The 25,021-nt window shown below is 40.0% G+C and overlaps 2 protein-coding genes across 7 annotated transcripts; one reads left to right on the top strand and one right to left on the bottom strand.

Annotated features, from left to right (window-relative positions):
- The first annotated feature begins 5,421 nt into the window (after positions 1-5,421).
- lrrc2 (leucine rich repeat containing 2) lies at positions 5,422-11,323 on the top strand. 5 transcript variants are annotated; one of them, XM_042100486.1, is made up of 11 exons: positions 5,458-5,553; positions 6,782-6,877; positions 7,048-7,198; positions 8,024-8,175; positions 8,323-8,387; positions 8,654-8,810; positions 8,899-9,035; positions 9,309-9,454; positions 9,750-9,902; positions 10,448-10,584; positions 10,680-11,323. In XM_042100486.1, exons 2-11 carry the CDS (start codon positions 6,793-6,795, stop codon positions 10,727-10,729), a joined length of 1,233 nt encoding a protein of 410 aa, XP_041956420.1. In that variant the 5' UTR covers positions 5,458-5,553; positions 6,782-6,792; the 3' UTR covers positions 10,730-11,323. The 5 variants fall into 5 exon arrangements, with proteins under 5 accessions (XP_041956421.1, XP_041956420.1, XP_041956419.1 ...); XM_042100485.1 differs by having other exon boundaries at positions 8,320-8,387; XM_042100490.1 differs by lacking the exon at positions 6,782-6,877 and adding an exon at positions 6,297-6,374 and having other exon boundaries at positions 5,494-5,553; positions 8,320-8,387.
- A 2,680-nt stretch (positions 11,324-14,003) lies between these two features.
- Positions 14,004-24,914, bottom strand: mfsd14bb (major facilitator superfamily domain containing 14Bb). Of its 2 annotated transcripts, none has more exons than XM_042100484.1 (12): positions 24,540-24,914; positions 23,019-23,114; positions 22,292-22,354; positions 21,882-22,009; positions 21,233-21,347; positions 19,536-19,754; positions 17,235-17,348; positions 16,742-16,813; positions 16,490-16,602; positions 15,576-15,673; positions 15,306-15,460; positions 14,004-15,215 (listed from the first exon to the last, which is right to left on the bottom strand). In XM_042100484.1, the coding sequence occupies exons 1-12, from the start codon at positions 24,570-24,572 to the stop codon at positions 15,003-15,005; spliced, it is 1,419 nt and encodes a 472-aa protein (XP_041956418.1). In that variant the 5' UTR covers positions 24,573-24,914; the 3' UTR covers positions 14,004-15,002. The 2 variants fall into 2 exon arrangements, with proteins under 2 accessions (XP_041956418.1, XP_041956417.1); XM_042100483.1 differs by having other exon boundaries at positions 14,004-15,218; positions 24,540-24,912.
- Between the last annotated feature and the right edge of the window lie 107 nt (positions 24,915-25,021).

The raw sequence follows: 25,021 nt of genomic DNA, 5'->3' as shown, positions 1-25,021 counted from the left end.
CTTTGCTATAATCACAGATGACATATCTCTGTTTATCAATCCTGTAACAAATGAATTGTTTAATCATGAGAAAGGATGTGATACCAAATGTAAAAATAGCTTTCTCAGAAGGCCATGAAACATCCAAAAACTGTCATGCACACATTCTAAATTAACAATGAAGACTATCAACAATGCACATCAGCCATTTTCAATATCTCACAGCTGTCACTGATCACAGCAGATGCGAGAGAACCAACTACAAAAGTCTATTTGTGTCTGGGGATGGGTAGTGGGGTGGTGGAGGAGGAGAGGGGAGGAGTGTGGAGGAAGGATGGCAAAGGGCATTGTCTGTTATGGAAACTAATCCATTTCACTTGTTGTTAATGTAAATTACCAGAGTGTCAAAGTAGCCACAATACGTTTGTGAGAAAGCTTGAGAGTGCTCTGGAAAATATGAAACTGGACACAAATGCAATAGTAGCATACCTGACATTTCAGTATCTCTAGGCATGACATTTTCTAAGCCTTGGGTCTTAACCATAGGTCAAACAGAGATTGACTGGGGCTTCTATTTTAGAACCCCTCAGAGCTCCTACTAGATCTTCATAATTGGACAACTGATTATCTTGGCATTTGTTGCACCCTGATGTACTCCAAGATAATCAAGGCCTAATGCGCCTAAAAAAAGTGCTTCGGAAACATCTAGGAGTTCCTGCAATTACTGTTCTACAATGTGTGAATTCTTCCCAACCAATTGTCAATAAATGATATTGCATTATAGATCATTTGTCATCCTACTATATATTTGTATTGCCTGACAGCAGTCACTAAAGTGAGCAGAAGTGGTATAAGGTAAGACAGAAGACTGTAATCTGCCAAGTATCCCAACAGGAAACTCAATCCTTTAGGACTGCCATCCATCTCTGCCATGGTGCTCTAGGCTGGAGCCCCCGCTATCCTCTCGGCCCCAGTGGGCCAAGCAAGAATGACATTCATGAGGAGGTCTAGAGACAGCCCTGCCCTGGCCTCCCATCCTTCAGGACTAGCCTTGAGGCTACGGCTTAGCCTACGGCTTAAACCTGATCTAACAGAATTCACTTCAAAGAAATTCTTCTTCTTCATCTGCAGTTCATCTACTACTCTTTCTCTTAGCAGACCGACTAAGGCACCCGCTAAATCAGACAGCAGCAAGCAATGTAGCAATAAAAAAATCAAAGAAATGTCAGCTTGTACTAAAGTGTAGGCTACATACATGCACTCGGTGTGGATGACTCCAGTTTGCAGATTAACTTTGTTTTCATTTAAGACTGTGAGAAATATTTGAGTAGCATGACTGCTGACATTCCAGCCACCCCAAGGCCATGCGAAGAACATCTCTCTCCACTGGTGTTGGGCTGCAAAGCCGAGGCCTCCTCTTGTGAAAGGGACATTATGCATCTGTCAACAGCTTGGACGATGAAGTTACCACTGGGGCAATCAGTCAATGTCATACACTATCTTCTTCTTTTTAAGTTACACAAGTGTTGTTTTTCTACCTTAATATAATTGGCTTTAACTCATTTTTGCACATAACTAATGATGCACATAATAGTACAGGCATATAATATAGATTGCGAATGCACACCCAAAATGCCTGATACTGCACTATGTGTGTGCTGAGGACTCCACCCTGAAGAAGGCTGTCTGTGCGGTTGTCACTCAGCTCACTTTCACATATACCATTTTTTTTAATGTTTTCAATTAGATAAAGCCATTCAAATAAAGGCTTTACATATAAGAGTGCCTTGTTTAAAATTGTAAGAGTGCCTTGGTACCTAGTTCTTCCATTGTGTTCCTTTAAAAACATAGGGCTTAACTTTATCTCAGAGATGTGTTATTCTGATTAGCTGTTCTTTTCCTAATATTTTGTTGATTACAGAAGAATATTGAAGTTCTTGTGAATGCCAAAAATTACATAAGCAGTAAAATGCATTACAGTAAAATACATTACAATAAAATACCACATACTGTGTTGATGCAAAGGGTGGGCTGTTAGCCAATGATAATGAAATGCACCTATCTGGGCCCTAGCAACTAGGGAAGAATACAGTTGCACCCAAGATTACAACATTTATGTGCTATATTGGTCTAAAAGAGGCACATCAACCAAGTACCGCTCATTTGTGAAAGTGCAAAACGTAAATGCAAAGATAAGGCCCTTTAATCTCCAATATCTTGTGCCAAGAATGTGTAGCACAGGCACACACACACACACACACACACACACAGGATATATAGCCTACCCCCAAGCAGTTCAGACTGTATATTGTTACAGAGTTACAGGAGTATAGAGCATGGAGAAAACAAGGGAATTTTTCTTTGTGTAACAGGTAGCAACACCAAGTGGCAGCCAATACCATGCACCAAGATGACCTTCTGTTTCTTTCAGAGGTAATGGCTTTAATGATAGCCTTAGATCAATGCTTCAAATGTAATCCTTACATGACCTCTGTTGAAGTAATTATGTGAGTGCTAAATCCACATGATGGCAAATAAACAAACACACCATTAATCATTTATTAATCTCTACTGCCCCCCTGCTGTTGCTGGGAGCACTTTACTAAAGTACAAGAGTACTTTAACGGCGGCTGTTCTGAGGTCAGACCGCCCTCCAATGGGGCATAGGTTGTACAGCAGCCATAGAGTTCCCACTGTGGCAGTTCCATACCCAGACACTGTACTCTGACCAGGTTGTGGAAATGTTCATCATTATCAACTAGTTTCAAGAGGAGTTCTCTGGTGTTAAGAATCCAGGAAAATGGTTGCTGTACCATCTCAGATTTTTCATTAGTTTTTCTGCATAATGTTTAGGTCCCAAAACGTAGACATTTAATCATAGACTCTGTGGTAATACCAAATGCATACAAAACAAGTTTATAGTATCCTTGTAGTATAAAATACCCTTTTTGTATTTCAATCTAAGGCCTTGTAAAAAATCAATGAGCATGCCGTACAAACTTGTAATGGTTCAGTTTTACTGAGAACATGTTTGTCTTCCACCCTCCAAAGTTTGGGCTGGCTATGAATAACACTTTCCATGATATTAAAACATTGCTTCCCAGGTAATGTGTTTTTCAGACTGTAAAACTAAAGTAATTTCAAGGACTGAAAATGACATGAAGACAGGATTTGAACAGTAATATTATACAGGTATACATTGGGACCCATTCATGATATAGACGAGGTGCCTAAGCATACGTATGGAGGTGGGTCTGTGATGTTCTGGGGCTGTTTTTTATTCCAAATGCCCTGGGAAATTCAGAAGAGTTATTGGTGTCATCAAGTCCTAGAAATACCAGAGCATTACTGGATGCCTTTGCCAAGACACTAAAAGTGGGTTATGATAAGATCATCCGCCAGGTCAATTATCCAAAATGTATGTCTAGGCCATCGCAACAATGGTTTACTGAACAATCAAGTTTCTGCCATCTCTATCTCAGTCCCCTGTTCTGTAGTCCATAGAAAGACAGTGCCATTAGTTTAAGAAGACAACGCACAAGTGAGGATCTAATTCATCCAGAGATATTCTGTAAAGTGGAATTCTCTCAAACCCGTAGCTTTGTATTCTAACTTTATGAGATGCAGTAGAGGAAGATTAAGAGCTTTTTCTTTATCAAGATTTGCTTCGCTTCAAGGTTTAACCTTTCCTCATTGTTTTCATTGTGTAACTAAGATAAAATGATCAAAGATTATTGTTTATAGTCAAGTCAAGTCAACTTTATTTATATAGCGAATTTCATACATAGAGGTCATTCAATGTGCTTTACAAAAGCAAACAGGAATAGCTGATAAAAGCATAGAAGGGCAATAGTCAAAGAATAGTAATAAAATAATAATAATAAGAAAACATAAAACACACAAGGTAATAGTACATAAAATCATAAAAGGTCAATAATTTAAAAGTGTTTAAAAAGTAATAATTAAAACATAAAAAACAACATAGAATGATTATAACCCAGCAGCACTCAATGATTCTTGAAGTAGTTCCAAACTGTGCACGCACACATATATGAAGAGTTCAGATGCAAAACCCTCTAAATCCGTCTGACCACTTTTCTTTTAAATGAGCATTTAAATTCAGGCTCCTATAGGTTTTTGCCTATAAATCGATATTTCAGACCAGGAAGAGAGTGGTATTTAGTGGGTTTAGAAGTTAAATTATTTGATTAACGTATACTATGTGTGGAGAGCATCCCCTCACCATCTTTATCTCATTTTTGACATAGGTGACATTTAGAGGCTTTTGCATCTGAACCCTTCATATATATTTCCTTTCAGGGCCAAAATGGCCGACCACAGGGCTTGATAGTCCCCCTCATGGAGTATTAACACCCAAATAGTTAACACTCAGTTTCAGAGAAACCCGGTAAAGCTGCAACTCTTGAACTGTAAAGAACAAACTGTTACACTCTGACTATGCCCACTCAGACTATACTGCTTTTAACTAATCTTTCTATCATGCCAATACATGTTGAGGGCTCTGTAAACATATTTAAAGTCAAATATTCTCAATCACTTGATTATTAAATGAAATAAAACTATTTCAGGCACCATTTTATAAGTAGCCATTACATTATATTTGGCTGACGCATTACATGGTCCTTAAAAAAATCTGTGTTCATTGAACTGAACTGCTTTGTTGTTGTTTGGCTAAAGTTTACAGCCTATTTGTAACACACTATATTAGTATGTCAATAAAGTATTTTTTATTATGTTCAGATCTATTTTTATATGTTATGTATTTCAGCTATGCCTGTCTCTGTGCCTATACATACACCATTGGCAGCAGTACACACAGAGAAGCACACCAACAAAAAGCTACTATATCATGACACTATGACACTATATTATACCATTACTTATCTCATAATAATTGGGGATAATGTAAGGTAGAGTTGATCTGAGTCAGGGGTAGGTTAGGGGCTTAAGATGATGACATGGATGTCTACATCAGACTGCCTCTCATAACATAATGGGCCAGGTGTCACCTTCTCAGCCATGTGAAGCTGAATCAGAGCATGGCAGCACCCATCTTTAATTTCCTACAGACAGACATGACCTGATGTTTGGGTCTCACAGCTCACACTCAGTGGAGTGATAAACAGGACCCACATTACGACCTGTATTAGGTGTTGGAAAAAGGGGGTCAACATGCTGTTTTGCTGGGTAAGGGTACTACTAATGGTTGTGGGATAAGGTTCAATGTACACGCATCTGATCAAAACATTCACTTGTTATCAACGCAGACCTTTCCAATGTTACATAAAATCCAACCCACAACTTATTGACATTTTTTTGCTCTGTGATATCAACATTATGATGAAGGTGGTGATGTGGAGTGAGTTGGCCATCATGGTGGGGCTTACATGTGAAGAGCAGGAGTATGACCTGAGGAGTCATATCTCTGCTGGTAAAAATAGCATGTTGGTCATTCAGGCAGGCTAAATACAGACACCTCACAGACACATGGGCTTCACAGTAAACAAGAAACGCAGACAGAAACCAGAAAGACAGCATACAGAGACAATACAGGTAAGAGAAGGAGCATTTACACAAGAATGCAGTGGAATTTCAGAAAATAGCAAAACTCATTGTCAAATAGACTGGCATTTGAATAGAAAGAACCAATGGCTTGCGCTGTTTATTGACTTTGAGATTTGAACAAATGACACAAAAGTGGTGTAATGTTACTGTAAGGTTTTATTTGTAAAAGCTGACTACAGATAGTGATAGTAGTGGGAAACATGTCTTCATGATTGGTACATTTGTTGCTAAACCATTATGCACAAAAGAGTTTGGGTGCCAAATGGGTCAAGTTCCTTGTGGAAGTAGCTGTCATACAAGAAGACCCACCCCCCTTTTTTATTGTTACTAAGGAATAGTTCATGTTATGTTACTCTCATGGAAGTTGTGAAATCTCTTGTTCTTGAAAGAATGTCTGGCATTAGGGGTGCTGCCACTGAAGTTGCTAGTCAACTGAGTGAAGCATTACACATCACACATGACAGGTCCGACTACCTCTGCTGGTAACAGGAAATGAATGACCAAGGCTTTGAAATGCTGTAAAAAATGTTTGCCTTTCATGTCTAGCAACCTTGAAAGAGGGGTCCACAAATAGATCAGAAAAGTTTTCAACACAAATGATTTATGTCATTTATGTTCATGCTGGAGCATCTCAAATATTGCTAGAGAGGGAAAGAGAAGGTCAGAGGGGACGTAGAGCAGACACAGTCTGAGTCCCTTTCATGCCATTGTCTCATCCCTTGGGATTTTAGGGACCAGGCTGGGACATGACGTTCCCACAGTCAGCCAACCAGCTCACTTATGGACAGCTTGAGCTGAAGAACCATTGGGTGATTTTTTCAGAGTGATGACTGGCCATCAAGTGCTGTCCATGCCAAAGACATACTGTATACTGCATGAGCTGATAGGCCACAGTGACCTTTCTGCTTCTGAGGAATGCCAACAGCTCCTCAGACAGACTAAATGCTGTATCCATTTGGAAGAGCGTTTTAATCATGACACTTCCTAACTTCATTTATATAATCCCTTTACAACAGTAGAATCCAAAATAGCTGTTCAATTGTAACTGTACCTGTAGGGAATTGAACCAAGGCTCTTATCATAATCGTAATATGAAATATTTGAACAATGTCTCAATATATATTGTATACAAACACAGAGGTCGTTCTTGCCACCAAGGTTTACACAGACAGACACACAATTCAGTGCAGCCTCCTAATGACTTTGTTTTGAACAGGAGAGATAACAATGAAGTTCGGAATGGATACTGCGGTGCATGGTCTATCTTTGATCCGAAGCATGTGGGAGAGCCGCACGGAGAAGTCCCAGCAAAGTGCCACTACCCTTACTGCTTTTTAATCACTTTCAAACTAAAATAAACTAATATAGAATTAATATCAACAAGTAATAATAGATATGAACATAACATTATATATGTTTTACAGCCCAATGTTAAGTTAATTGTTTAGCATGGACTAACCTAATGACTTTGTTTTGATTAAGCTGAATCAGTCACAATGAAGTTGGAAAACAAGCTAGACGTTCCAGTGTACGACTTGTCCCTGATTCGAGGCATGTGGGAGACCCGTGTGAATAAACACAAAAAAAGACAGAGGAAGGAGCAGGAACGTCTCGCCAAGAGTGCACTCCAAAGGTGAGACACACACACAGTGTGCTCTAACAACAGGAAAATGAATAATCACTGGGAAAATATACACTTAAAGGTGCCATGTGTAAGAATTGCGGTAAAAATATCCAATAAATGTGCTACACACATCAAAAGAATGAGAAGAAATAAGGGCGATGATGTAATTTAAAAAATGACAAGGTATAGTGCTGCAGCCACAGCCCGACAGGTGTCATAATACCAGTTTCGGCCATGGGAGGCGGTATGCGAGCAACATAACCGCCAGCCAAACTGCAATACACAAATAACTTGCACGGCTTGTGGGCGACTGGGCGTACTTGAACCAAAGAGTATACACCTGTCGGGCTGTGGCTAGTAATTTAGCATGCTAATTCAGGTTGATATCTCTGCAGCGCTATACCTTGTCATTTTTTAATGACATCATCACCCTTATTTCTTCTCATTCTTTTGATGCGTGTAGCTCATTTATTGGATATTTTTACCTCAATTCTTACACATGGCACCTTTAATGTGTGACGAATGACTGCTCAACACAGCATTTCTCTTCCAGTTTACAAAATGTATTTATGGCCCTATGGGAATATAGCATGACCAATATCAAAGCATAACAAGACACTCCACTCCCAAATTCTATCCAGACTAGCTAATAACCAGCACGCTCCATTTACAGTTTGGTAATCCGAATAAAGCCTCTAATGGTTGAGCTTTGGGGTTTAAATGGTTGAGGAATGTTGTATAGCGCTGGTGAGGGATTGACGATTGATTGAGTTGCCGATCTGAGGTGTGCAGAGTTTGAAGGTGCTACTGCTGTACATGCTGCATGCGCTGCAGGGTGAATCAGCAGTGGCAGTACCGCATAGCCTGCAGGAAGATGAAGAGCAGTGAGATGACCGAGCTGCAACACTACCTGGAGAGGTCATCACTGAGAGAGGTCACCATTGAGCCATACCTGGAGCCTACGGAGGGGCAAACCACAGAACCAGGTAAGCACAGAGACTCAGAGAGATGGTAAGAGGGATGGTCTGATGTTGCTACAGGAGAGGATTCATGTTCATATTGTACCATAGTGCTCATTAAATACAGAAACCCCTGACCAAGTTTCTGTGTTTGACATCCGAACCTGTCAGTAGATTCTACTGTGCTGGAGGTTGAAGAGAAGAGGTTCATTTTTGAGCTGAATGGAGACAAATGGACGGTAGGGCCTACAAACTGGTTATTTCAGCTGTTGATATGATTTTCTGAAATGTAAACAGTTTTTAAGAATCTTTTGTGAATAGTTTTTGATAAATCAAGTGCACATTAAGTGCACCTTTCAAAATCTGTGGTGCACAATGCCTATTTTCTAGGGATTTATCCATGCGGTATGTCTTAAGTTAGTATTTGTAGGTATATTCTAGGCTTCTTGTTCAGTCTTTTGAGGTAATGTCTTTTAATCGCAAAACACTAATATTTTCATTGCAGGAGGTCCCTGCATCCCTGTTTGAAATGACCCATCTACGAGAATGGCACATCTCTAGAACAAAGATCATAAAGATCCCGGAATTCATTGCAATGTTTCAGGACATGCGTGTTTTGGACATACCGAAAAATTGCATTGACAAGTTACCACCTGAAATAGGTAATCCTTAACATCCTCTGCGACATAAAACAAAACTGTTGTTGGGTAACTGGTCATCATCACAGCATGTACTCTTGTTTTGTCACAGGTAAACTAACAAAACTGAGAGAACTTAATGTAAGTTATAATAGGCTATCAGATATCCCCCCTGAGCTGGGTGATTGTGAGAACCTGGAAAGACTTGAGTTGACCTCAAATCTCAATCTCATGGAACTGCCATTTGAGGTAAGCCATTCTAGAGTTTTGACATTTGATAGTTTCCATACATTCATTGTTTCCATGTTCCAAGTCCACAGTTTGACATTTCTTTCTATGACCAATAATGCAACAACAAATGTACGATATCAAACTACCATACTACTCTTATACTATACTATACTGTTGTACTATGTGATGACAGCCTTCTGTAGCCCACCTTAACAGACCCTGCAGCTGGTCTCCAATGCTGTGGCAAAGATCTAAGCATCCTGGCATAAAAGCTCTAATTTGTACTTTCAGCTAAGCAACCTAAAGAAACTGGTTCACCTGGATTTAGCAGAAAACAAATTTATTGGCATACCCATCTGTGTTCTGCGCATGTCAAGTCTACAGTGGCTGGACTTCAGTAACAATAAACTGAAAGATCTCCCACAAGACATTGACAGGTGGGTGCAGAGACCTTCTCCAGCTCTTTAGTCTCGTTATCATAACAATCAAATATCATTGATTGTTCTTGCAAATGGTTTTGTTATTTTATTTTAATATTACACTTTTTTATTTGTATTAGGACTATCCTTAATATGTCTAAATATTTCATAAATATGTTTGACATTTCTTCTATTAAAATGAAAAAATAGGATTTTGTATGAAAATTAAACAGTAATGGTCAATTACAAGAAATAATTGAAATGTGAGATTTCCCTGGAAACCTACACATATCTGTTTGTCCATGTATTCAAGGCTTGAGGAGCTGACCACCTTGTTCATTCACAAGAACAAACTGACATACCTGCCCATGTCTATGGCAAACATGACAACCCTCACCACGATTGTCACCACCGGAGATGACTTAGTTTCTATGCCTTCGAAACTGGTTGATAATCCAGCCATGAAGTAAGTTTAATCCATTAAAGCATGTTATGAGACAAAGAGTCCAGGTGCTAACATTGCCTGTCTGCAGTCCAGACCTGTCAATTTATTTGCATCATGGAATGAAAAACATGCCACCCCATACTGTTGAACAACTAAAATCACATATTGGGCAGGTTTCATTCTCAAAACTCTAGCAACTGGTCTCCTCAGTTCCTTAACATTTACAGAATTTTGTTAAATAAACAGGTGAAGCAATACTGTGGTAAACATACCCTGTCGGCCCGTCCCAACTTTTTTCGAAACATGTTGGCATCAAATTCAAAATGAACATATATTTTCCATGAAATATTCCAAATTTTCATTTTCAACATTTGTTGACTATGTCATTTGGCTGCTAAATATGTGTTTATGGGACTTGTGTATTATCACATTCTGTTTTTATTTGCATTTTACACAACGCCCCAACTTTTTCTGATTTGGGGTTGTAATTCAGGGCTTCACTAAGGTACCTTGGCACACATGCATAGTGCTCACAACCTTTCATGTATACTTTTTGTATAATGCAGGTTTATTAGATTATTTGAAAACCCTGTTGGTGAAGAAACAGCAGAACTGGAGAATAAGGGGGATGCGGAGCAAACAGGTCCAGATCACAGTGAAAAGGAGTTCCTGCAGACCTACATAAACAGCCTCAAAGAAAGAGGTAAGCCCCAGTGAAGGTCACTGAAGAGATGGAATTTTATGTCCCAGCATGAAAAACATGAGCTAAAAGAGCTAAAAGTATTCTTTTACTTACAGAAACAGCTCCAACATATGCCACAAAAGTGTCCCTGAGTTGTGTTCTGTGATGGAGACTTGGACGAAAGCAGCGTTTAAGGTCTTTGTGGAAGACCTATCAGTTGTTATGTTTGTGCGAACTTCTACTATGGGTCAAAGACACTGGTAGATGCATATTATGCACTGCTTCCTGGACGTTCCATGGTCTGTGTCTCTCCACTGTCATGATAAATAAGGTGAATTTGTGACATGAAGAAAGTGCTTCTGAAAGTGGTCAAAGTAGATATGTGGTCAGTGGGTATTTGCAGTGAATTTGTTTCACATATTTAACTTTTTAACATTCAACAACATCTAATTCCTTTTTGATACAGCAAGTCTGATAATTGTATTATTCCTGTATGGTTTGACATAAATGAGCATTACATGAACTGCATGGTTCTCTAAGTGCGTTTGATTTCAGATTTTTGTGTGTTTCATCTGTGAATATAGAACTGTGTTTTGATGTGACCAAACACATGTTGGGCAATAGTGCTTTTGTTCTTAGTTTTGAGTGACTGGAAATAGGGTTGAGTGTGGATGAGAAGTTGTTAGTATGTGAAACTTTGTATACGTGAATTTGTATATGCTGAATTTAATGTAAAATTAAAATATAATTTATTCAGTGATCCCAGACATATTTGTAGCCAGTTATTTCCTCCACCTTTGTGTGAAGGTAGTTATAGCAGCCAACAACTAGACCGAAATGTCCTCATAACTCTGGTGATATAAAGGATCACTATACTTGAAAGAAGGTATAACAGTGACAATCAAAAAATATTGCCATTTTGTATTAACATATTTTATGTTGTATATATAGATCAGGCACATTTTATCAAAAGCGAAGATGTTGTATTAAAGAAATGAAAGCATCATGTACACTGCAAAGCACCACTCATGAACCAAGGAAATTTCAAGAAATTAGGCTAGTAACCATTGACTTAATACATAAGGATTGTTGCACAGCAAATATAAAGACATAGCGGCAATAACATCCTAATATACAAAGTGCTGCTTATTTTTACAAAACATTGCAAAAACAAATCAAGATCTAGATTGCTTGGCTACATTTTGAAAAGATAGGTTACATTTCACATCCACCAACAATGATGTGTAAATGCCTTTACAGGAGTAATTACACACAATACAATAGAATACTGCATTGCTGACTATAAGACATTCCATTATATAAATACAGGTTAAATGTAACAGGTAGCTATGGCGGGATACCTGAAGTTAGTTGTATCCAGCGGACAGCCTTTTTTGAATATACACCTTTAAACGCTTTTTGTGGAAAGATGAGATGTTCCTGAAACCTGTAATTATTTATAAACAATCACAATTTCTGAAACCTGCTAGGGCCAGTGCTCTTATGTGTGTGCAGGAACTTTTTTATTTAGCATTATCTAAAATTATTTTATTGTAAAGATATGATGAGCTTTGTTTGTATCTGTATTTGAATTTAAACTTACATATAGTGGCAAGCTATGACAGGAATGTGACTTATTGACATTTATGGTTCATACCCTGCAATAAATACCATACTGTATATGTGTGACTAAAAATAGTGCAGCACAGATAGCGCTCTATATGCTACTGCTGAGACTGAGAAACAAACCAATTATTATCGTAATAACAAGAGTGATAGTCATAAACATAACATCTCATATCCACCTGGCAACCCTGCTACATGTGTCAAACTGTGGCAAAGATCTACAGAGCTATGGATTTGGTTAAGAGAATCAGCTACTCAGCCACTGCCTGTTCAATGACATTGGTGATTAAATGCTGACATTTAGCATAGCCAAATTAGTCTTGACTAACCCTTTGCTGTGCTAGCATTTAAGGCATCTGCTTACGGAGAGCCGATAATTTTAATTTAAATATATGGATCCTTTAGAAGGCATTAATTAAATGTTAATAAATTAAAAATTCAATAACTAAGAGCTAAATTATCCCATTTGCACGCAACAATTTTTTTACACGCTTTCAGTTGCACAATTTTGAGCAACGTGCATTCTCCCATCCGCACTTCTGTCCTATTCACAATGTGTAAGCTCACGCCGTCTCACAATGTCAGACGGCGTGATTTAATTAGAATAGAACCAGACTGAGCCACAACCTTATTCATTTTGCCTGTTATGAAAATGGGAAATATGGACTCTCACTAACCTTATCAATGCCATTTAATTCCAGGTTAAAAAGTGCATAGTCGTGTTTTTTGAATAAGCACATTGGGAGTAAAAGGCCCTGAGGGTCCTTGATCAGTAGGATCCCCAGGCTGAAGACCAGTTAACACAGATAGATTTTATGTCTGTGTGCACATGACTGTATGCATAACTTTGGGGTTCGTCAGGATTTGCAGTTGTGCTATGCATGACTTGTTGTCTCGCTTGTTGAGTGCGCAAAAAAGCATCAAGATATAGAAGACCATTTATGCAAAACTATTCAAATAGAGAAAAAGAGGTTTGAGGTAGCTGTTAAGATGCAGGGCAGGGGTTTTCAAAGGGGCCTGAATGTTGCTGGCATTACTTGTCATTTATTCATCAAAGTGAAGGGAGGACTGCTCACCACCACTAATCAAAGTGTCTTATTGTGATATATATATATATACTATGTGACTAATTACATTCATTTAACTGAAATCAAAATGAAGTAAAACCAAGGCAAGTCCAAGGTAGTGATTGTAATGGCACAAGTAACAAAGAAGGTTGTAACACATTATTAGGGATCTAAGCCTAAACCATTGGCTGATATCTCCTTAGGTTATGTCTTAATACTCTCTATATTTCTTTAAATTCTACAGCGCAGGTACGCCAATGCCCATGTAAAATATGAGCTTGATATATTAGCACATGGCCTGGCAGCAGGTGGAAAATTGGAAGCATTTGTTTGTTTAGATCTGAAACGTCTACACATGGGTAATTCCACGTCAAATAAAACGTTTTTAGAAAAATGTCCAGACTGACCATCTTGTATTTGCACCTAACTTCATGTAAACATAATCAATGTACCAAACAACTAACGTGCAAAAATGTAGTCTTGTACCTATATTTTCTGAGAAAAATGTATTGTAGGATTGTTCTACAAACAGTTGTCTTTGCTTTGGAGCTACTTTTACCCAATATGACATCATACTGAATAGTCATGTAATAGTACTGTCTTAGCAACTAGGTGCATATCTGTAAGAAATGGTATGAGGCACTAAAAAGTTACACCTAGATTGATAAAATCTACAATAGAAAAAGCAATCATACCACTATAAAGACCACATTTTAATTAGCATATGCACAATAATAACCTGGCATCTTGAACCAAACTGTATTTATTAAGGTATTACATATGCCACACACCCTTCGTAAAGGTTTCTACCGGCATCTCAAATACTGAAGGTACAGGCTTGAAGTTTTGCTCACTAGTTGCCGAGTTCAATAAATGACATTTACATGAAATATCAAGGGAGGTCAGTTGGAAATCCTCTGCTGATTTAACATGAATGACCCATATGCCCTCTACAAGAAGGTAGTAAGCAGCAGAATGCAATGATCTAATAACACGTTATCTAGATTGCAGTTTTCATAATTCAATACAGTTTTTATGGAACACAGAATTTGTTGATTGACTGCTGATACATTGGAGAATGGTAGAGTCTGCTGTTTACCAGAGCAAAACCAATACCATGACTGCATTTATTCCATCAAGTTCTGCACTAACACCAGCTCCTTGACTCCAATAGGCATCTGTGTTTTCAGAACACTACACCCGGATTGTGAAACAGGCGTCCCACCGTCATGACGGGTCATGACACAAAGCATCTACGCTGCATTTCCAGGGCAGTGTGGTAAAGCACAGGATGCCATATGTCTGAAACCATCTTTAACATCTCCATGACTGGACACAGTATGCAGGAGAAGTGCAGTACATTAAGTGGAAACTTAAGAAATGCCACAGGACATTGGGAAATAAAAAATAACACATCATAAAAAGGCACATATTCTGATGAAAAGGATCACGCCATCACATCCCCTACTCATCTTGCTGCTGTTAATCACTCATTCCTACAACAAGGTGCTTTAAACCCCACCCTCCCACACACACGCAACCCTAAAACATTTCCATCTAAAAATACCGCCCTGAATCCCATATATTTAAAATTTAACTAATAAACAGTCGCTTCATAATGGAGTGTCAAACAGTAAATTCAAATCAGAGGGAACAAGATCTCCAAACCCCATGAAGCCTGGCCTCTGCTGCTGGTGGAGGTTCTTCCAGTTGTGGTGGTGGTGGGGGGGGGGGGGGGGGTCACGTTCACATGCTGCTGTCCTGCAGGAGTGGCTCGATGTCATCATCGCTGGGGGGTGGGACGTGGCACTGCAAGCTGGTGGCCGAGGGGGGGCGGGCGCTGGAGGCCGAGCACGTCTTCACAGCCACGCAGGGCTGCTGCGGGATGAACACGGCCACCATGAGCGCCAGCACCACTGAGCACGCTCCAAACAGGAATGGGGGGCCTGGGATCACAGGCTTCTGAAAGCAAAAGTGGGGCGTCCATTATCAGTAAGCCATGATGTGGAGAAGTTGAATAGCGTGAAGAGTAAAGGCTGAGCGCTGTACCTCACTAGGGTCTTTGGGTATACTGCTCTGGCTGCTGCCTGTGGGGTCGATCTCATTGAGCTCCACATTAAACAAGAAGAAGATGAAGCCAAAAAGGGCAGGGCCAAGGCCATTGCACAGCCCACGGATTCCTGTAATCATGCCCTGTACTGCACCTACAGTATAGCAGACAGGAGAGAACAGAGGGTTGAGCACACGTAATGTACAGCTATTCTAGAAACAGCAAGAGGAGAAAGCGGAAGGTGAGTTGAAGTTTCTGTCTAGACTCACCTTGTTGGGCAGGGTCTGTACAATTGGAGACAAGAGCACTGACTGCTGGGAAGGATATGCTAGACATGGCAGCCACTGTGCCTGCTGCCCACATCATCCTTAACAAAAACAAATGCATACATGAGCACCAGAAAATAGACTTCGGGTGTGTTCAAAATAGTGGTATGTTTTTGCAGCGTGTTTTCAAAAAGTCGTCAGATTTCTTAAAAACGTTGTCACGTGCATTTTCTTCCTGCAGCTCAGAGCATCTTTTTAAAGATGAGAAAAGTTCAACTTCTTAGAAAAAAAGCGCCCCACATCACACATTTTTTTGATAGCTTACCTATTACAAGCTGAGTAATAAGACATTCACATCCAGCAGAACTGGAGATGGTAGCAGTGAAGATTACGATCGACTTTGAACACCAAAAGCTATGCAACGTGAGAGTTAAACTGTATCACTAATACTATTTATGGAGCTAAACTGGATGTGACCAGAATTTTGTGGTCACCATATCTTTATTACAGTCGTGCCTTTATAGCACGCAAAATAGACAAGAGGTTCAGTTTAAAAATAAGCTGACTTGCTCAGTTTGTTGTACTACTTTCTTTGGTCCTGACAGTGGGAAGTGGGAAGTTAACTTGTATACAGTTGATTCCATTGTTGCGTAGCCCGCTTCCAGGCTCAACGGTCATTTACCATTCAGTGAGCATTGATATGGAATGGTGATTCAACTTTTTATGTGATTAAACATGCTAGTTTTTCAAACGACTGTAATAAAGATATACTGACCAGAAAATCCAGGTCATATCCAGTTTATCTCCATAAATAATATTGGTGTTACAGTTTAATGGTCGGCAGGCTAGGAGTTTGAGACCACTGACCTAAAGAGTGCAGTTATGAGAGCTGTGTGTGTACTTGGGAGTGAACTCACCATGGTTCAGAGCCAAAGCCATACCAGGCCAGCTGGAAGAGTTGAAAGCCCAGCCCTAACAACACAGTGTTCTTGTTCCCAATGGTCCTCATCAGGACACTCAGCAGCAGAGTCTGACAACACAACACAACACAACACCTGCAATCAGCCCGCTACACCAACAGTGAGCTCAACTTCGGTCATCTCCTATCTAATGAGAATCAATTGGGGGTTGAAGAGGGATTAGCTAAACGCACAGAGGCTAGACTATACCTGAGCTATGATGGACAAGATCCCAACCATGGCTATGTAAGCAGCTATGGTTGCAGAGTTAAAGTCGATGACCTGTAGGAAAGACAACATGACACAACATCAAGTCAACTTTCTCAGAGAGCCATTTCACAAAAGCATTGTCTGGACATCCTAGCTTAACACTTTTCATGAATGCCAACCCAGGATAAGTAGATGTTTTCACACCAGTTGATAGAGGCTAACAATGAAGTGAAGTATTTCATCCAGAGTAGGCATGGGAGACCAACTGAACACGACCACACCTAGGTGTCCCAGCTTAATCTGCTATCTAGGTTTTATGAAATAGCCCCCCTATAGTGCGTCTGTGTAAAGAAATCGCCGATCATAAACTTCAGGCACTGCACAATATTAAGACAAGGAAAACATGACTTTACATTATAAACATATTTAGTAGGTGGTAAGCAAGTAAATAGGGCCATTTAAATCTCAAGGGGTGTGGTGTGTCAGTGGTCACCTGTCTCAGGTAGAGGAAGAAGCTGGAGTATTGGCCTGCCTCAGGCAGGTAGGACAGGAACACAGTCACACAGATGAGCAGCACCGTGGAGTCCTTCCCCACCTTCCGCAGGGACTATAGAGAGAGCCACACAAACACACATGGACACACTTGATCACACATGAATCATACAGCCTACTTAGAAGCAATCTTCATCCTTCACAACATTTAAAAATGGCTTCAATGATTGATTTGCAGCATTAAATAAACCTTCATACCATTTTGAGACAATAGGCTACAACTGGGGCAAATGTTAAATTGTTGACGGTCAGAAAACCAAAAAAAAAAAACTTAGATACACTTGTCAAGGTTTTTATGAACTGGGATTCCTAATACCCAAACCAAACCTTAGTACCAGACTCACTGGGCATGGAACCTTCAACATGGATGAATGGATGGATGAAAAAATGCACCAGATTTAAGAAGTCTCATACTGAGGTCTGTCAATGGTCTGTGCACAATAATATCATAAAAGCTTGCAGACCCCAAAAATGTGTGGGAGTGCGTTCGATTGCAGAAGTCTGAATTTAAGGCTTAAGACTGACTGACACAGTCTGACTAGGCTTTCTGTGTGGATCATTTTCTTCAACTGATTACTGTAACCGGGTTTAGATAAGGTCAAATCAAATTACAGAAGTTTGTACATGATCCTCTAACAACAGATGCAGAAATCAAGTCAGCAAGATGTGGAAAAATCTGTGGATTACCTTGGCAGACTGAAGAATGTGTGTGAATGAAAAAAATATGTGATGGGCTAGGCCATTGGTTCCCAAAGACTGGGTCGCGACCCACGGGTGGGTCGCAGGAGATTTTATTTGGGTCGCCAGCACAATTTATGTTGTGTAATAGGCCTAGCTTATACCATTTAACCAGTTTGTTTGTTTACCACAGTGACAGCCCTAGAATAGCTCTGAAACTGGGGGCGAACGCGTCGCAGAGAGGGCAGCGTGCATCTCACTCGCAAAAGGAAACATTTCTGTGGGGCGCCTGCTATTGACCTCGCAGTTGCAAAATGCAAGGGACATGAATCAGTATGAACATTAACGGACAGCTGCTTCCGTTGACCGATTAAAATCTAGTTACCATGCTGTCAACTAAAGCAGACATCCGTATACCGGGCATGGCTATTCAATTTGCGTCATAGGCTGATAGTTTCGATTGTAGATGCACTATTTAAAGTTAATAGCAGTCTCCTCACATTCCTTATTATTTCGGATTTAAAATGCACACCAATGCATTATATAAGGCTACAATTCAAATGGACATTTTAAAAGCTATTATTTCCTCTTGTTTTCCATCTCGCAAACTCTATTATCTTTTGGCTATTGCGTAAAAGCCTTTTGTTCTGATATTTATTTATTTCACATTCTTACAACAACATAGCTTGTCACAACATCAATACACAACCTTAGTATAAGGCCTACAAACAAGCAAACGTTTAACTTGCGGATTCAATGCGGATTCAACTTTCCAAAGAAACCTCCAGAATAGGCTACACTTTAACGACTTGAGTTATTTGCTGTTTACGTCGGAATTAACGCTGTTATGGATCCATTTGTCTGCAACGCAACGTAGCCTACAACATCTCTCTTTAGATATACAGGAACAGCTTACTGTGTTGAAGAGTGACGATTGCGTAGAATGCAAGAATATCCCCAAACTCTCGGATGCGTATTAAAACGTTATCTTTTAGGTAACTTTCCACGCTGATGGTGCTCAAAATGCAACACAACTGTGTTCAAAGCAGGATGAGGAAAACCTGAGGTTGTGTGTTTGTACAACACTGACCGAGAATTGTATAGCTTTGAAAATATTTAACATTGTTTCATGTGTAATTGAGATTGCAGAGTTGTGGGAAACTGAGTCAGTGCATCACCAATCCATGTAATAGTAGTGGTAGTAGGCCAGACCTAGGCGTTATTATGTACGGCAGTGTAGAAGGATTAGGGGGGGGGGGCTATAAAAGTTTGAGAACCTGTGGCCTAAAACAATATTGGTGGTTGCATGTTAGATCTGAAGTGAAATGGGTCGCGATGGTCTGTCATTTTTAAAAAAGTGGGTCCCCAGAAAAAAAGTTTGGGAAACACTGGGCTAGGCTAATCTAATACCCCATACATCATGATATGCATCTTCAGAAGTGTATTTGATCAAAGGCAGTTGCCAATGACATTGAGGATGTAGTGGAACTACAGTATTTGTGATTAAAGGAAGACCTCAGAGTGTGTGTGTGTGTGTGTGTACAAGGTCAAACCGGAGACTCACAGCAAAGGGGTCGGCCTGCTCCCAGGAGATGGGGGAGCCCCAGGAGGAGAGGCGCATCTTGTCGGGCAGCGACTCTGGCACCACCAGCAGCACAAAGCAAATGTCCAGCACTGCGATAATGGTTGCCACAAGAACCACCAGGCTGTCACCATATGTGGCCGACAGGTAAGCCCCAATAGCAGGACTTGTAACCAGACTAGCTGCAAAAGTTGCAGACACCTGAGGGGTTCAACACAACAACAATGAATCCGTGCACACATGCGTATGTAAAGACGTGTGTTTATCCAATTTACAGAGTACTACTATAAAAGCACTGGTTTGGATTAGAAATGCCAAATAAGCCTAATCATTCTCCATTCGTCCAATGGTTGTCCTATCATACAGTATAGTGTGATCAGAGCCTTAAAGGAACACGCCACCGTTTTATAAAATTGGATTATCACTGTCTCCCCTAGAGATAGATAAGTGGGCAAAAGCATGTTTGTCTCTGTGCATGCACTGCGAAGCACTGCTATTTGGGAGCAGAGATATCACGCAACACATGAGTGTCATGTCTCACTCACCACAGCACAGACAATCTCTGCGCCCAGGTAGCAGTGCTTTGTCTATGCTTCGCCCCAATACAGTCAAGTCAATACCTGTCTACGAATCGCTTCGTCTTTATCTGCATTGCTATTTGTACTGGCTAAGAATACGTAGGCCACAAGAAGTAATTAGTAATTATTTTTTTGTTGGCTCATTTTTACTCACGACATGCTATCCGGCGACAAGAGATTACATTCAGTATGCTAAGCTAAGCGTGGCACTGTTGGACTAAAAATGCTTTTTCTCACTAAACCAATTTCATAAAACGGTGGCGTGTTCCTTTACGCCTCTTGATACTCATTGTATCAGATTGTGTAAGATTGTACAGTTCACCCTGTCTAAAAAACATCATATGCTACTTTATTCTACGTGATCCCACAAAGTGATCTTATCAATACAACACTCAAAGGTCCACGCTATGGCTTCACTTGGGGCCACGAAGGAACCGAGGTGTGAGAACACTAACATTTGGAGAAACGGTATGGAGGAAGGCGATAACCATCCCAGTCAAGGTGTTATCTAAGTCATTAACATTTAGAGTGTAGGAGGGAGTTTTGAAACAGAATATATGCCAATAGTTTGAGATACTCAATTGTTAGTTGTAGCCCCCTAGAATCTTTGGTTTTTACTCCTCAAGACTCATCAAGGTTCACTCTACAAGACCGGTGCCCAGAAGTACGTCACATGTACTTCTGTGATTGCTTTTTATTGGAATAAAGATTGAAGCTGCATTAACCGAAGAAACATCCTTTTTTTCCTATGACCACCTCGTGTTTTTCTTTCTCCACCTGTGTTATTTTAAGAAAGTTAATTTCATAAATGTAATCTAAAGTAACTTCACAAATAAAAAGTCGAAAGTGCTCGGAAGTTCAAAAGGTCAGGTATTCCAAGGGGCTCTTTGGTGTTGGGAACCCAATAGTTATAGGAAAAAGGAAATCCAAGGCACTCTTCCTTCAGAAAAACATTGGGTTGTCCCACTTGGCTCACTTGTTTTTAAAGTTTTCAATCATGAGATGATGAGCCATTAAAATAAAGGCTTTTTATATTTTGCCTTGGATTTTGCATAGAATGCCTTGGACTTCCCTTTTCCGTAATCTAAAGTCATTTCATACCAGGCCATATGCTGTGCTCCTCTCTTGCTCTTCAGTGATGTCCGCCACATATGCAAAGATCACAGAGAATGTGACAGAGAACAGTCCTGACAGGGAGATCAGTGCAAAATACCACCTGCATAGCAAAACAGACATCCAAAATCAGCAATACAGGTCAGAATATTCAAAGTGAAGGCATTACTTCATAACGTGAAGTTCACATCACCCAACTAAAAAAGCACACACACATGTTCTGAAACAGCACCACACACACTATGCAAAAATAAGCCAAATTTAAAGATAGGACAAACGACGACCATCACAGGACTATCGTTATGCTTTACAAATGCATGCTTATTACACAAACACTAATGTCTACACACATCACTTAGAGGACTAAACTATAACAGAGATATGTCAGCATAGGGAGCAGAGGAAGGCTACTGCTCTGTGATTCTAGAGTGAGAGACTCACATGAGAAGCATGTGACCCATAAACAAAACCCAGCATGGTTTGGCAGGCTCTGTGAATGGGAATGTGCGTGTGCTAGGAGTGTGTGCGCAGTGAGAGTGTCTGTAGATCTGCATGCATATCTGACTAAAACGGTGCTTAAATCTTCAAGCATATGTGTGTTTGCTCATATATGGAAATGCCTTTTGAGTGGCCATACCTGGGGCTAATGCGCATCAGAGGGATGGGTGCACAGGTAAAGAACACAGTCAGCAGGAGGAAGGACTTCCTGCCCCACACGTCGGACAGCGCTCCAATAAGAGGAGCACTCATGAACGACAGCAGGCCCTGTGTGCAAACACCCCATTTGACGTCATAATAACCACAACAACAATAACCACCACAATAACAACAACAACAACAAAAGGCCCAAACTCAAAGAAACACATCAAACTAAATACACAGTTCACAAACACTAGCCTCAATCACAATATGATCAAATGTAACAATTTAGCCATCCAACCAACCATTCCATGTAACAATACACATGCCAGCCTCAAAAGATCTTAGAGCACTTTTAAACTGTACAGTGGATTCAGAGTCAAATCACTGTAGATCATCCCGGCTTACCTTCACTCCCTGAATGAGACCGTTCATAAGAAATGTGTGTTTTGGGAATGTCTCGTGCAGAACCTAAAGAAACACACAAAGGCAGAATGCTCATTGGCGATCATTAGTGACACAAAAACACATAATTTCAGATCATCTTTCTGAATACCGTTTTGGACAAGCTTTGGTTTTAGTAGGTCTAAACACAGTGTCTAAAGGGCTTCAATGGCCATCTGTTGCATCTGGTGTGACAAACATCCATACAGCACAGTATGGGTGTAAATCGTTTTATAAAGGCTACAAAACTGAACATCTCTACAACTAAAAATACATGAAATTCAACCGAAGCTTTTAAAAACATTATAGTGCTGCTATGCTCCCGGGGTGCACCGTGTGAGTTCACCTCTGAATGAAAATCTTTTTGGGCATGAAGCAGCTGAAGTAACAAAATGTGTGGGTAAATGAAAAGGCACTAGCGAGGACTTAAAGATCACCTGTGAGGTAAAGATTGATTTAACCTAAATACTTGAGCCGGAAAATAATCAGGCATTTTTCTTCAGACATGAGAGTCTTTTTTTTTTTTTTTAATCTGGCTACAAAGTCATGACCAGAAAAGTGTTGACCCAGAGTCTGTAAGGTAAGACATTTCTTACCATAATGCATGACCAGGTCAATCACAAATTACTGATGATAATACTACCAACCAGTAGTTCTTCTACAAGTGTTTTCTTGGGCTGTTTTCACTCACCGTCAGCATGGGTGTCGTTAGAAGGCCCCAGGCAAAAAACTCAAGGAATATGACCACTACTGCATGAGTCACCTTCGCCCTCCCAATGGTCCTCGTCTTACAGGACAGAAAAAAACATTCTATCAGCTTTGGATGATCTCAGTAAAACTGATACAAGTCAAAAACAGAATGGACTCTCGACAGTAGTTGGCTACAATAGACAGTAGTACAGCTCACCTTATTACTATATTATATATTATTATTATTATTAATAATAATAATAATAATAATAATAATAATAATAATAATAATATTTATATAGCACTTTTCAAGCATTGAGCACAAACCTATGGTGTGGCTATTGTAAAGCAAAGATGAATAAGCTTAAGGTGGCATTTAATAATGCACTTATAATTTTGATGATTGAGTGCTAGTCATATGTTTGTGACTAGTAATACTTCTACCCTTCTGTGCTAAGGAATTTTCAGTACAGATGTGTGTTGATAAGAATATGAAAGTAAAGGAATGCAATTATAATGCCCTTCATTGAGAGTGCACTAGCCTAAGTGACACAACATATTCTTCCTCCTTTTGGAAACATTGGAAGCATGCATGTACACTTGAAATGTGTACTGTTGTTTCCAAAAGATTCTAGCTCCACTCTAGAATATTTGGTTGTTTCTATCTGGATCCAAACAATACAATTAACTAACTAATTGACTGTAGAGAAATTACGATGGCAACAACCTGACCAGGCTTTGGTGTGACACTATTTTATCTGATACAAGTTTCGTTCCAATTGGGAAGTTGCTATCTGTTAATGACAACTGGAACTATATAGACCAACTAGTACAATGACCACACATTTGGCGTGGATGCAATACCACAACATATACAGTACACTCAAATGAATTAAATCAAACTCCCACAGCACTATTGCCCCGTGGCAGCTCGGCTTACGATAGCTTTACTTGCCATCATGTGCAGTCGCATGACTTGCCAGCTGGATGGTTAGTTTGTGGACAGACAAAACACTATACAATTCTTACTCAACAACAATATAAATGTTGATACTGTGCACCAACTGATACGTTATGCCTTGCAACTGTTAAAAACAATGAAGTAATGGTAAACTACCGTTATGTCTGGAACAACAAATTTCCCATCTTCAGTTTAACGTTAGCGAATGTGCTAAATCGTCAGACTGGTCGTCTACGTGAACTTGAGATGAGGACATTATTATAGCACCTGGATCTGTTTTGTTAACACCAAATGGTTAAGCTGTGATCGATAACTGACCATACGTGTGTTTTGTTACGTTACGTTAACGTTAAATGTGAAGATGGCTAGCTAGCATTAGCAAACTTAGCTAGAGAGGCATAACATAAACACAACATGAAACTGACACAGATAGCTGGCTAGCTAGCTAGGTCGATAGAGGGAGCGTTTGGACTGTAACATTCATTGCTGTTACCGTCCAAACGCTTCTCACATGGCCCGCCAACATCTAGCTATGTATTTGTAGTTAATATATTTACTTACCATTGTTAAATCTTTAATGATTTTAACTGGCATGATAACGTCGAGGAGTTATTATGTTTTGCCGGCCTGAGGCATCACTGACATCCTGCTTATGCAAGCTAATCTAGGTAGCTAGCGTTAATTGGCTAACCATCTAGCACCCTCACTAGCTAAAAAAACGATCCATTTTGTACGATCGGCTAACTAGTAAAACTAGTATTATCTCGAGAAAGCAATTTCGTGACCTTCTACTACTACCAAGAGAGGCTGGCAACTATGGCAACTTTAAGCACCAGTCTAGATGGGTGGAATGGAGACTTTCGTTTCACTCCCTGAAACTCTTCCTGATGTCTTCTCGAGCCTCAAGGAACTGGGAGGCGTGGTCGAGCCGAAGACAGATCGGGGTTGTATACAACCACGTTGATAGGCTCAGAGCCCGTTTACGGAGAGCCGGATCACTCCCTATTAACTCCATTGTACCTGCAATCTGCTGCAGTTCCGCT

This window comes from Alosa sapidissima, chromosome 8 (genome assembly GCF_018492685.1).
Source record: "Alosa sapidissima isolate fAloSap1 chromosome 8, fAloSap1.pri, whole genome shotgun sequence".
NCBI classification, from domain to species: Eukaryota; Metazoa; Chordata; class Actinopteri; order Clupeiformes; family Clupeidae; genus Alosa; species Alosa sapidissima.
This window is presented reverse-complemented; position numbering and strand designations above follow the sequence as displayed.